Genomic DNA, 12,771 nt, shown 5'->3' with positions numbered 1-12,771 from the left:
TAGGTACTAGCTTGATCACCTATACCTCCACATTCCCATAAATGTTTTGCCTCTTCTTACCCATTACCTCACATATCCATATTTACCTCGGCATGTGTCATGGTCATTTGTTTCGTTGGAATGCGTATATACGGTTGTAGAGATTATTTTCATATTAGACTGCAGGCATGTTCTTATAGGTCGTAGTTAGGTGAGCGTCATTACATATTTACTTCTTTCTATCTTTTACATATTTTCACTTGTGCTTATATGTGATATGAGCGACCCGTGAGAGTCCGATTTGATAAGTCTCTATAGTTGACGGTTCAACAGTTTTAACGACTTCATAACTCGTTTGCATGATTCACATCGTTAATTGATTGTTGATTTGTAGCATTAAATTGGTTTAGGCTTTACATGTTGCATTTCGCCCTGAGATTGAAATCGTTCCACTAGGTTTTAGGATCGAGTCTAGTTCTTGCTTGGGGACAAGCAAGGGTTTGGTTTGGGGAAGTTGGATGCGTGTCATTTATATGATGTTTTACACCCTATTTTACACGCATTTCATAGCTAAATTATGTATTTTATGCTACTATTTTCCCTATTTCCGTCTACTTTCGTGTTTTTGTATAATATTGCAGAAATGTGAAGAATCCAGCGGAAATCGAGCCGAATCCATCCCTAAGTACTTAGCATTGTATTTGACATGGAGTAAAGACTCGGGAAGCGAACTTGGTGCGTGTTTCGAGGCTTGAAAGACACATTTACGAGAGCTTCAGAAGCGAATTACCAGCTACAACAGTCTATAGACTGACCTACATGGTCTATAGACTATCAGAATGCTTCTCGACATTGCAGCCTTATTCAGATGGCTATATCTCGAATTCTAAAGCATATAATCGAGTGATACCAATTGGATGTGAAAGCTTATCCTCTTAGCTTTCCAACGCCGCGTAGAACGCCTAATTTGACCAAGTAACGAAGAAATGGCAGATGTTTTAAGATCGGTGCGCGCTGTAGGAATCGTCAGAATGCAATTCTGTACAGCGCCTGTGGTCGATCGACTGACCTCAGTGGTCGATCGACCACTCGACGAGCTGATGCGCAATTTAAAAGACGAGAGACCGAAGCCCAATTGGGCTTAGGTTTAGGAGTAGGTTATGTTATTTTCCTATATAACGTAACTCTTCCTGTTTGTTTAGGCATCTATTCATTAGCTTAGTTTAATCTAGTTCCTAATATACAATCCCTCATTCATTAGTTTAGATTTTAATTTTCCGTCAATAAAGTTCTCTTTTGCATTGGGTTGCTCTTTTCTTTGCAATTCCTTTTCACGGTATTCCCTGTTCTTTCGTTAAATTTCATTGCTTTTATTCTTCCGCAGTTAGAATTGCTAGTTAGATTTCCCAAAGCCGAATTTATCGTTTTATGTCAATTAATTATTTAATAAATTTTATTATGAATTCAATTGCTTTAGTTGTTAATCTTGTTGTTATTATTATCATCGTTATGAGTAGCTAAACACCCTTTGCTAGGATGTACGGGATCTATGGCGTAGATGGCATTAGAATAGGTGACCCCGAATTAGGGCATGGTCGATCGACTAGCTTAACTAGTCGATCGACTAAGCCGTGTGGTCGGTCGACTGAAGTAGTTGGTCGATCGACCAGACCGTGTTTGATTAGCGTTTGTTTGATTCGTTAAGTGCAATATTTAAAAATGAGACCGAGAGGAGACTTGTTAGATGCTTAGTTTTGACCAACCCGTAGATCGAGAGATAGGGAAGGGCATTAATTAATGAATTAAGACGACTAAATTGCTGAGATCGAGAGATAATGTAATTTAGGCTTTAGGAATCACTAATCGGGGCGAGAGCTAGCATTAGTGAGACTTAGGGACTGGTAGCATAGGCCGAAAGGAGCTACTAGTTAACTTGGACCGAGAGGACCTGTCATACCCATCACCCACGACTGTATTTCGGACTTACCTAGAATTATGTGCCATCGCAGCTATAGTGAATCGACCGTCTTAGCATTTCTTTTATCATTGTCTGCAGCCTTTAGTACTTTTATCTGCTTAATTAGTTTATGTTATTAGATTTAGATATAACTCAAATCAAAACCCCCTCAAACTGTTACCCTTAAACTAGAATTAAAAGCAACTATTATCTCCCTACCTCCCTGCGGATCGACCCTTACTACCGCTTGCTAGTTGTAGTTTGGTTAATTATAAATATTATTTTTGGTACTCACTTCGACAGGTATCAGCATTGTAGGATGACAGGCAGTCAAGGACTCCAAACTTCTCATAGGATGAGACTCCTTCCACGTAGGTTGGGAGGTGGATTTCTCCTAAGGTGCTCCTGGTTTCACCGCTGAATCCTACTAGGACGCTGGATCTCTTGGTGATTTGATCCTCGTTTATCTTCATGGCTTTCAGTACGTCAAGCATGATCAGGTTCACTGAGCTGCCTCCATCTACCAGGATCCTTCTGACCGTGGCTAATCCAATCTGCATAGAAATGACCAGGCCATCATGATGAACATCAGGGATGCCCACCAGGTCACAATCATTGGAAGTGATTGTAGGGACCAGATCCGGCTTGCAGGGTGACACAGTCCTTCGTGTCCTGGCTATCTTCTTTGCTGATGAACTTGTCAAGCCGCAAAATTCCGAACCTCCAGATATTAATTTTACTTCATAGATTGGTGGTGGTGGAGGGAGACTGCGATCCTGCTTGTGCTCCTGGTTTTCTTTATCCTTGTTTGCGTTCCTACCCTTAGTCTTGATTAGGTCTTTTAAGTACCCTGACTTTAACAGGTAGGCTACCTCCTTTCTCAGGGTGAAACAATCATCAGTGGTGTGTCCAATATCCATGTGAAATTCGCACCATTTTGAGTTGTCTCTTCTGGGATTTGGATTCTCTGACTTCTTGGGCCATCTAACAGCTGATCCCATGTTGTCGAGTCTCTGGATTAGTCCTACAATATCAACACTGAAGTTATGTTCGGAGATAGATGGATAAACTTTAACCTTACCTTGATACTCATGGGCCAGGTTGATTTCTGACTGGTCTGGCCTGGAATATGGGGTAGGTCTGTAATTGTTCCCCCTGTTGCTTTTCCTATTGCCTCTTTCATGGTCCTTCGATCTACTGGGTGATCCAAGTTTGTAGCTTTTATCTTCTTCCAGCCTGATGAAAGCAAGAGTCTTGGCTTTGAACATCTTCGAAGGTGTGGCGGGGATACTTAGTGAGTTCGCGTTCAGTATAGGTCACCGTATGGTAGTAACCCCTGTCCCAATGCCTCCACTTTCTTTGTTCAACGTCGGACCTGGTATAGACACTTTCTCTTTGTTGAATCTTGCAAGGAATGTCCGAGAGTTTCATCGGGCTTCGTGTAACTCGGTAAAGGTCAACTGGATTGCTTTTCCAACTCCTCGCTACTTGCAAACTTCTGTGGTTGAAACTATTGATCGGGTTGGCAAAGGAATGGATCTTTTGCCGATTGGCGAGTTGATGTACCATTGCGGGGGCGGGGCCAGTCCGGGTCGTTCCAAATCCTTTGCACATGCAAACTTATGCAGATCGGCTGGGAATTGATGCACCAACATCTTACCTTGTAAAGAGCCACATGATTTTGTGGATCCGTGGTTCCATCATAGACCCTCATGGATGGAATAGTGAACTTTTTTGGTAGGTCTACTTTTGCTATTTTGTCTATGAAAGGCGAGTCAGCATAGCTATCATGGGCGGCTTCTTCCATGCTGGCAGGTACTCCTGGTATCTTATCGAATTTTTCGTTGAGTTTCTTGATCTCCTGAACTAATGCCATCATGATGGCTGCTGCAGATTCATCAGGTTTCTCTTTATCATTATCTTTTGGTTCATCATCACCATCTATGTTAATGACTTTAGGAATACTTGGGCTCCCAAAGCTGGAAAAATCAATGTTCTTAATGATTGATGAAAACGGGGTTCCTGGTTGGAATCTAGAGCCTGCCCCTTGGGTTTTTTCTAATTTTTGCTTCAGGGCCGACTCAGATTCTTATAATTGCAGGATTTCTGCTTCAGTTTGGGCCACTTTTTCTTTCAGGATTTCCAACTCAGCAATTTTTTGGAGAGCTGCATTCAATTGTTCTTCAACGGTGGGTTGGGCCATTTTTATGGGTTTTTTGAGTTTTTGTAAGATAAGAAAAAAGGATTTAAAGAGCTAGATGCCCCACGGTGGGCGCCAATTATTTTGTGTGGATTTTGCACAAGGCGAAATCAGGTCAGGGTAAAACTGTGTAGGGTTAACTAGCTCTAGGTAGTCTGTTAGTCAGGTTGTCAGGGTACAATAATAAGTCATAAATAAAATAACAACAACAACAACAAGACAAACAATTTTGTACGTGGAAAACCCTTGAATGGGAAAAAACCACGGGCACCAAGCCAGGAGAGGATTTCACTATGTAATTTGGGAGAATAATTATGTGATAATAACAATCTTTGTATTTCTCTAAGTGTTGTGTATGCTTCTTCTTGCGTATGAATGAGATGCTTCCTATATCTTCAAAGTGTTCCTTATATAGTCTTCCATCTTGAACGGCTGCTTGATCTGGTCATTAAAGGTATTCTCCATAATTGCCAGTAGTAATTGCTAATTATTCCTCCCTTAATTACTGCTTTTACTTCGTAATCTTCACATTTAATGCCGTGTATATAATTCCTTTATAATACGCGTATATGGTCTAATATCGTCCTGATATTTTGACCGTTGTCCTCTCCATGGCCTGACGCCTATCTTCAAAAGCCCTGATAGCCTGACACCCTGACAGCCTGGTAGTCAGGTTCAGGTGAGATACTGACCAGGAAGGTCTGCGGATTTCCAGGCCTAACACAAATAAAATAATAAAATAGCTAAAAAAATTATAAATGCCAACACGGAAAATTCGTGGGTGTTACAGCTACCCTTATGCAGTTCAAGAATTTCCAAAGGAATGTAAAGTGTCTACTTAATGGCAAGGATGGACATATGTTCATCTCTCGTTTAGAAACCCTCCTCGAGACAAAAGGGTTGGTATTTGCATATGAAACAGATGCTGACAGTGCTTTGGCAAGAATTTTTTGGACAAATGCGGATTCCATCAGATGTTACGCATTATTTGGTGATGTTATTTCGTTCGATCCAACCTATGGAACGAACAAATATAACATGAAATTCGCGCCTTTCACTGGGATTGACAATCACAAAAAGTCAATAACATTTGGATGCGTGCTTTTAGAGCATGAAGACAATGACTCATTTATTTGGGCATTTCAGCAGTTTCTGAAAGCAATGAGTGGCAAAGAACCCAATTACATCATCAGTGACCAAGATGCCAGAATAATAAATACAGTTCCAGGTGTGTTTGGAATATCTTACTTTTGTTAAACTGGTTATTTATTTGGTGAATCTAGGAACATTATTCGTGAATCTTGAAGTTTATTTTGTGAATTATAGAGCGTGTTTTGTGAACTCATGTGGTAATTTTGTGAAACTTGATCATAAGTGGTTGAAATCGTGTGCTTTGCTCTTTTCCTTATTTTGTGAATCTTAGGGCTTGTTTTGTGAATCTTAAATCTTGATTTGTGAAACACAAAGCTAATATTCTTAAACTTGGTCATAAGTTGTTGAAATTGCCTATTTTGTTATTTCTCTTATCTTGTGAATCTGAGACCTTGTTTAGTGAATCTTAAAGCTTGATTTGTGATCATAGAAGATAATACTCTGACAATAGATAATGTGGATTTTGTGACTTGCAGCCGTGTTCAAAAAAGAAAGACATCGCTTTTGCATGTGCACATTATGAAGAAAGTAACAAACAAGGTTGGGAGCACAATTTGCAAAGAGACTGATTTCTTAAGTCGTCTGAACAATGTTGTCTAGAGCGAGGACTTGGAGCCTAGGGAATTTGAAGAGAATTGGGCTAAGATCATTAGCGAGTTCTCGTTAGAAGGAAATAAATGGTTGACTCGCAAGTTTGCGGAACGAGATCAGCGGATACCTGCTTATTTCAGGAATGTGCCGATGGGCAACATTTTAAAAACCACACAAAGATCATAGAGTTCGAATAACTTCTTCAAGAGATTTGAAAATAAATATAGGACTCTCGTAGAATTTTGGATGAGATTTGAGAGTGCGATGGACCAACAAAGGCACAATCTAAAGCTTCTTGAAGCACAGAGCCACAACTCAATGCCTGAAACCCTATTCGGGTCAAACTGGGAGGCCCATGCAGTGAAGGTCTATACACATGAAGTGCTCTTCGACTTCCAAGAGGAGGTTAAATTTTCGGTAAATGCGTGTAGTGTTTGTGGATACACCCCACCAGATCTAGTAACTAACTTTGAAGTTTCAATTGTTGAGGACGTAAACAAGCGAAAGAGATATGCAATTGAGTACAATAGGAGAACAATGGATGTCCGTTGTGCATGTAAATTGTTTGAAAGGAAAGGTATTTTATGCAACCACATCATTTGGCTTTGCTCGGCAAAGTTTAAGGAAATACCTGAGAAATACATTTTGCGTAGGTGGAGTAAGAATGCACTCAGAAACCCGATTTATGATTTGAATGGAAATTTGCTGGAAAACTATGATCTTACTGGTAATAGTAAATTTGGAATGTCTCGGGTGTGGTCTGAGATTTACGCAACTGTTGGTATGCTCAAAAGAAAAGAAGAAGAGTCACATATGAGAGATTTTGCCAAGCTAATTAAAGAATTTCGAGAGAAGTTGGAGCAAAACCCAAAGCCTTTGACCAAAGAACAAGAATTAGAGGTCCTTCTCAACTGCAAGGCTCCAAAAGAAATTAAGATCTTACCATCTAAAGTCTCTAGAAACAAAGGTAGTGGTAAAAGGATGGTGAGCAACAAAAATAAGGCAATTATGAAGGCAAAAAAACCGAAAAGGTTGTGTGCTAAGTGTAAACGCATGTCACACCATGATAAAAGAAATTGTCCAAATGAGTTTGCAGAGCATCCTCCTAAGAATCAAGTATGTATAATTCTACTCTTGTCTTTCCATTTTAGTATTACTTGAAAACCCAACTACTATTGTCTGCTAATTCTTTTTTTTTTTTGTAAGTATCTAATCAAGGTTTGATTCTTCACATAGGGAGACACATCGGAAGAAGAGGAAGAAGGGGAAGAAGTCGAGAATGAGAGATGATGTAAAGGAGTATTCTTAAGCAACGAGAATACAGATGACGATTGAGAAGATAAGTTTTAAGCTCGTTGTATTTTGGTCAATGTTGTGAATCCTGGACCTTATTTTGTGAAACTGGAACGTGAAATTGTGAAACTTGATCCTGAATCTAGCATCAAGCGTTTTTATAATTTCAGACCTTATTTTGTGAATCTCTGACCTTATCTTGTGAATCTCAGACCTTGTTCAATGAATCTTAGGGCTTGTTTTGTGAAACTTTGTCGTGGTTTAAAATCATCTATTTTGCTCTTTATTTTGTGAATCTCAGACCTTATCTTGTGAATCTCAGACCTTGTTCAGTGAATCTTAGGGCTTGTTATGTGAAACTTGGTCGTGGTTTAAAATCATCTATTTTGCTCTTTATTTTGTGAATCTCAGACCTTATGTTGTGAATCTCAGACCTTGTTCAGTGAATCTTAGGGCTTGTTATGTGAAACTTGGTCATGGTTTACAATCACCTATTTTGCTCTTTATTATGACTTTACAACTATCAAATATCTTTACAAGAGTTGATGAAGGCAAGAATCTTTACAGGAGCCTCGACCCACTTTTGCTCAACTCAATGTCAATGTTAATGTCAAATTAGCTCAAATTGCTCAACTCAATGTCAAATTAGCTACATAAGTCACATAAGTGACCCAGAAAAATTATGACTTTACAACTATCAAATATCTTTACAAGAGTTGATGAAGACAACAATCTTTACAGGAGCCTCGACCCACTTTTGCATATTATGACTTCACATCATCCCATCAACACGGACAATTGTCTTCTTTAATTAAACACCTATATAACCAAAAACAAGTACAATCGACTTATTTACGAAATATTCGCCAAAGTTATGAAGAAATGAACTTCACATCATTTTTAAAACAATGAAGTGTACCTTTTTAGTATTTTCATCCCATCTAAGTAGTTCCAACATGATCGATTTTCGATATTGTGGCAATTTCTGCAAAGAGCGACATATATTAATGAAGTATATAGACAACCAACCTATCTTTATTTGGTGAATATCAGCCCTTGTTTTGTGAATCTCAAACCTTGTTCTGTGAATCTCAGAGCTTGTTCAGTGAATCTCAGAGCTTGTTGATTTTAAACCATTTATAATGACCAAGTTTCACAAAACAAGCTCTAAGATTCACTGAACAAGGTCTTAGATTCACAAGGTAAGGCTTTATTTTCGTATACTAATTAACTTACCTCAAAATATTCACTTTTGGTCCATAAACTATCAACGTCCAAGGCACTCAACCACTTTAACAGAAAAACTTCACAACCAAAACTAGACAAAAAAAAACAGCAAATGGTTTAAAATCAACAAGCTCAAAATTATAACTATTGATCGGTTAACAAAAGGAAAAAGATACATGCTTACATACCATGTTGTTTGTTGAGGGACTTCGAGATTGGCAAATGCGTTCGTGTGCATGAACTCCAAAGATTTACATGACTCTCCCAAAATAGATGAAACATGATGCAACTGAAAAAGAAAAGGCAATAATAAGATCAAAATATATTTTGGAGTATACTTTTAAAAGAAAAGGCAATAACAATAGATTGGAAAAAAAAATCATACAAGCTCTTTGGCATGCTTGTTGTCAGGATCCACATTAATATCCACGCTTGAGTCAAGGATGAAATTTTTTCCTTGCTTTATATCACAGATACAAGCTCACCAATGCTCCGGCGGCGTGTTACTATGGAAAGGGATAAAAACTTGAGATAGTAAATGTACAAGACAAACCAAGAGATTAATGCTATAATAAGGAAAATAAGGTCCAGGATTCACAAAATAAGGTCAAGGATTCACAAAACAAGTTCACAAAATAAGGTCAAGGAGTTCACAAAATAAGGTCCAGAATTCACAAAACAAGGTCCAGGATTCACGAAATAAGTTCCAGGATTCACAAATAAGTTCACAAAATAAGTTCACAAAATAAGCTCCAAGATTCACAAAATAAGCTCCAAGATTCACAAAATAAGATCCAGGATTCACAAAATAAGTTCACAAATAAGGTCAAGGATACATAAAATAAGTTCACAAAATAAGGTCCAGGATTCACAAAACAAAGTCCAGGATTCACGAAATAAGTTCCAGGATTCACAAATAAGTTCACAAAATAAGTTCACAAAATAAGTTCCAAGATTCACAAAATAAGCTCCAAGATTCACAAAATAAGGTCCAGGATTCACAAAATAAGTTCACAAATAAGGTCAAAGATACATAAAATAAGTTCACAAAATAATGTCCAGGATTCACAAAATAAGCTACAAGATTCACAAAACAAGTTCCAAACATATCAATGACCTACAAATAAATAAAATAAACATCACAAATATCTGACCTTGTCGATATGGCTACCATCAACTGGAGTGTAACTGTCCTTTATGTATTGACCCAAAATAACGGGGTTGTTTTCTCGATGAAGACCCTACAAGTCACAAAAAGGCAATTTTAGAAACAAAGCAACTTTAAGAACGCAAAATACTTGAATATCAGCATATAAAGGATTTGAGACTGACAAATATTGTTGTTGGCAAGTAGAGTAAATTTTTTCTACCGAGTGTGCACTTAATTCCAAACATATCAATGACCTACAAAATTAAATTTGTTAGGAAACATACACATCCAGTGACTTGATTTTATGAAACATGAACAAAATGAAACAGGTTGAGTGGCGTGAACAAAAATGAAAACATGGGCAGGAAAAGGAAAATAATACTCAGGGGTTACTGACTTGATCCATAATAAGGCCATGCTATCCAAGGGTCTGCAAAGCATCTCTTGTGACTTACATCCATGGAGTGGACACCATAACCTCACTTCATTATTAATAAAATGCAATTAGTAGATATATTTATTACAAAAAAAAAATCAAAAAATCAAAGCAAAAATAGGACATTACTGTTGAGTTTTCTTTGATCTCTTTCGAACAAAATTCAGCAATTCCATGTCAGTGTATCAAGGCCATTCTAGTGCATCATTTTGTACTATTTGTAATACCCCGTATTTTGTTATTAATAATTTACGTAATTTAATAATTAGTTAAAAGCATTTCTAATAATAATTACAAATAAAACGTTGGTTGAATAATAAATGAAGTAAAGCAAGTCGGGAATTGGGCTTAGCTAGTAATCGACTATTGGACCACGTGCCATTAAGTAGTGGACCGAAGTTTAATAAATAGAGTAGGAGTGTGATCGGGATAGATATCGGGAATTTATAATATAATATGGAAATAATAAATATATAAAGATAATAATTATATTGATACTAATAATAAGTTAAGGCGATAATAAATTAGTAAAGATAAAATAAGGGAATCCTACTTATGGTAATAGTAATATATGTAATAATAATAATAATAACAATAATATAATGATAATTATAATTATAATTATAGTAATTTCTATACTAATTGGAATAGGTAAATTAAGATAGTTTCCTAATCGACCTCGTATTCTCTAAATCTTACACTATAAATACCACCTTAAATCTGATAAATAAATTACAAATAAAAAGAAGAAGCTTTAGGAGGCGGAAAGACAGAAGAATTAACAAAATCAATTAGTCGACTTGAGGTAATTAACTCAACTTAAAGCGGTTTATATTCTTTTCATGCAAGCATCTTTAGATCGATAGTATGACTTATATAGACCACCATAGGACTCGGGAATTGAACATATAGGGACATTGGACTGCCAAGTTTCTAACATGACCATTGTTGACCGTCATTGACCGTGGTAGGGTGGTGTTTAGGGCGGCTAAAGGTGGCTGGTCAGGGGGTTATACGGGTTTGGTTGTGGGTGATTGGAATGGGTAATTGAACCCGTAATTGACCTCGTCTTGACCTGGGTATGGAGGGGTTGTGACGGGGGAAGGTGGTCGGTCCTTTAGGTGGTGGTGGTATGGTGGCAGGTGGTGGTTTGTGCGGGTGGTGGCCGGAAATCGTAAAGAACAGGGGAGGACAGGGGATTTGACGCAGCTGTTTTAAGACGAGCATCATGGCCGCGTTTCTGACCGTGAGTGAGGTTAGAGGATAGCTTTGGAATCATCGTGGACTAGGGGTGAGAATAGTGGTGGCTGTAGGTGGTGAGGTTGGGTGTGGTTGTCGGGGTTGGGCTGTTTTGGGACACGGGTTGAAGGGGTTGCGGTTGGTGTCGTGTGATAGGGCGTGGGTTTGTGGGTTGTTGGTGGTGGTTTAGCTGGTGGTTAAGGGCGAGTTGGATGCGTGGGGTTGCAGGCTAGGGGTGTCGAGGCTGGGTGGTGGCTGTGGTGGTTGTGGTGTCGGGAATGGTGGGTTTTTGTGAGGGGTGTTGAATCGTGTATTGAGTGTGTTGGGGAGTGGTTTGTAATCGGGTTTTTATTAGTTAATTCGGGTGACTCGGGTTTTGGTAATCGGGTTTTCAATATCATAAACTTTAATAAATATAATAAATAAAATAATTAGTTTAATTAATATATTACAAGGAATAAATAATTGAATTAAATTGAATTATAATATTTTGATTAGGTGACGGTTGTGAAGAATTATAATCGGATCGGATTTTCCTTATTTATTTGGATTGTTGAGCTGCTTAATTGGAATCGCTTGCCAGGTAGGGATAATCCTACTCAACTCGACTTTTAATTATCTATGTTTGGTATGGTGAATTACTTACGTTAAAGTGGAATTATTCATATGTTGAAATGGGAGAATTATATTGTCTTGTGTTGGTTGTATTTAATAATACTGACAAGGTTGATGGAATTGGAATTGTTTATATTGATAATGTTGACAGGATAAATTATGTTGGTTGTGATTGTGACTAATGTGTAAAGTTGTGCGACAGTCAGTGTACGTTGTTGAGGGAGTTTGTGCACTGGGAGATAGTAATATGTACGTTGTGAGGGAGGGGTACTATTACTTATTGCAGTACGTTGTTAAGGGAGGAGTACCAAAGTAATGTGAGCACGTTGTTAAGGGAGTTGTGCTAAGTAAAGGAAAGGAGCACGTTGTCAGGGGGTTGTGCAATGAAAGTGAATTGAAATGGATTGATAATTGTATGTTCTTGTTGTTTAGTTTTATTCCTACTCAACCTCGCGGTTGACTGTGTATTCGTGAACACTTGCGGTGAACCGTTTTATGGGGAGCATATTTGACATGTACCAAAGATTAGCTGACTTGCAAGCATTGGGATGAGAGCCAAACTTGGAACCGTAGATGAAGTCTAGATCACATATATAGTTATATCACTTATTTAATTTCCGCTGCGAGTTGTATTTATTTTTATATTAAGTTTTAGTTTATTAATGGGTAAAACATATGTAATCATTAAAGTTTTTATTTAAAGTACTTTGGTGAGTTGGACTTTGTTATCTACTACCTCGGGAAACCGAGATGGTAACAGTCCTATTTACTTGGGAATGTCTAGCTAAAGGCTCCCGAATAAATGGGGGTGTTACAAAGTGGTATCAGAGCAAAACGATCCTCAGGCCTAACCAATGAACCTAATAATGAATATAGGATGTGTCTAATAAAATGAACCCGGGTAGAAACTGTTAGGTGCACTTTTAGGCTTA

General features: G+C 38.0%; 2 protein-coding genes across 2 annotated transcripts; both read left to right on the top strand.

Moving 5' to 3' along the window:
• Positions 1-3,259: 3,259 nt before the first annotated feature.
• LOC141630106 (protein FAR1-RELATED SEQUENCE 3-like) lies at positions 3,260-6,065 on the top strand. Its single transcript, XM_074442980.1, has 4 exons — positions 3,260-3,488; positions 4,927-5,364; positions 5,719-5,798; positions 5,889-6,065. Exons 1-4 carry the CDS (start codon positions 3,260-3,262, stop codon positions 6,063-6,065), a joined length of 924 nt encoding a protein of 307 aa, XP_074299081.1.
• A 78-nt stretch (positions 6,066-6,143) lies between these two features.
• On the top strand, positions 6,144-7,169 carry LOC141630105 (uncharacterized). Its single transcript, XM_074442979.1, has 2 exons — positions 6,144-6,995; positions 7,116-7,169. Exons 1-2 carry the CDS (start codon positions 6,144-6,146, stop codon positions 7,167-7,169), a joined length of 906 nt encoding a protein of 301 aa, XP_074299080.1.
• Positions 7,170-12,771: the final 5,602 nt, after the last annotated feature.

The sequence above is a fragment of the Silene latifolia genome, chromosome Y (assembly GCF_048544455.1).
Source record: "Silene latifolia isolate original U9 population chromosome Y, ASM4854445v1, whole genome shotgun sequence".
Classification (NCBI taxonomy): Eukaryota; Viridiplantae; Streptophyta; class Magnoliopsida; order Caryophyllales; family Caryophyllaceae; genus Silene; species Silene latifolia.
The sequence above is the reverse complement of the archived record's forward strand: the minus strand, read 5'-3'. Positions and strand labels throughout refer to the sequence as shown.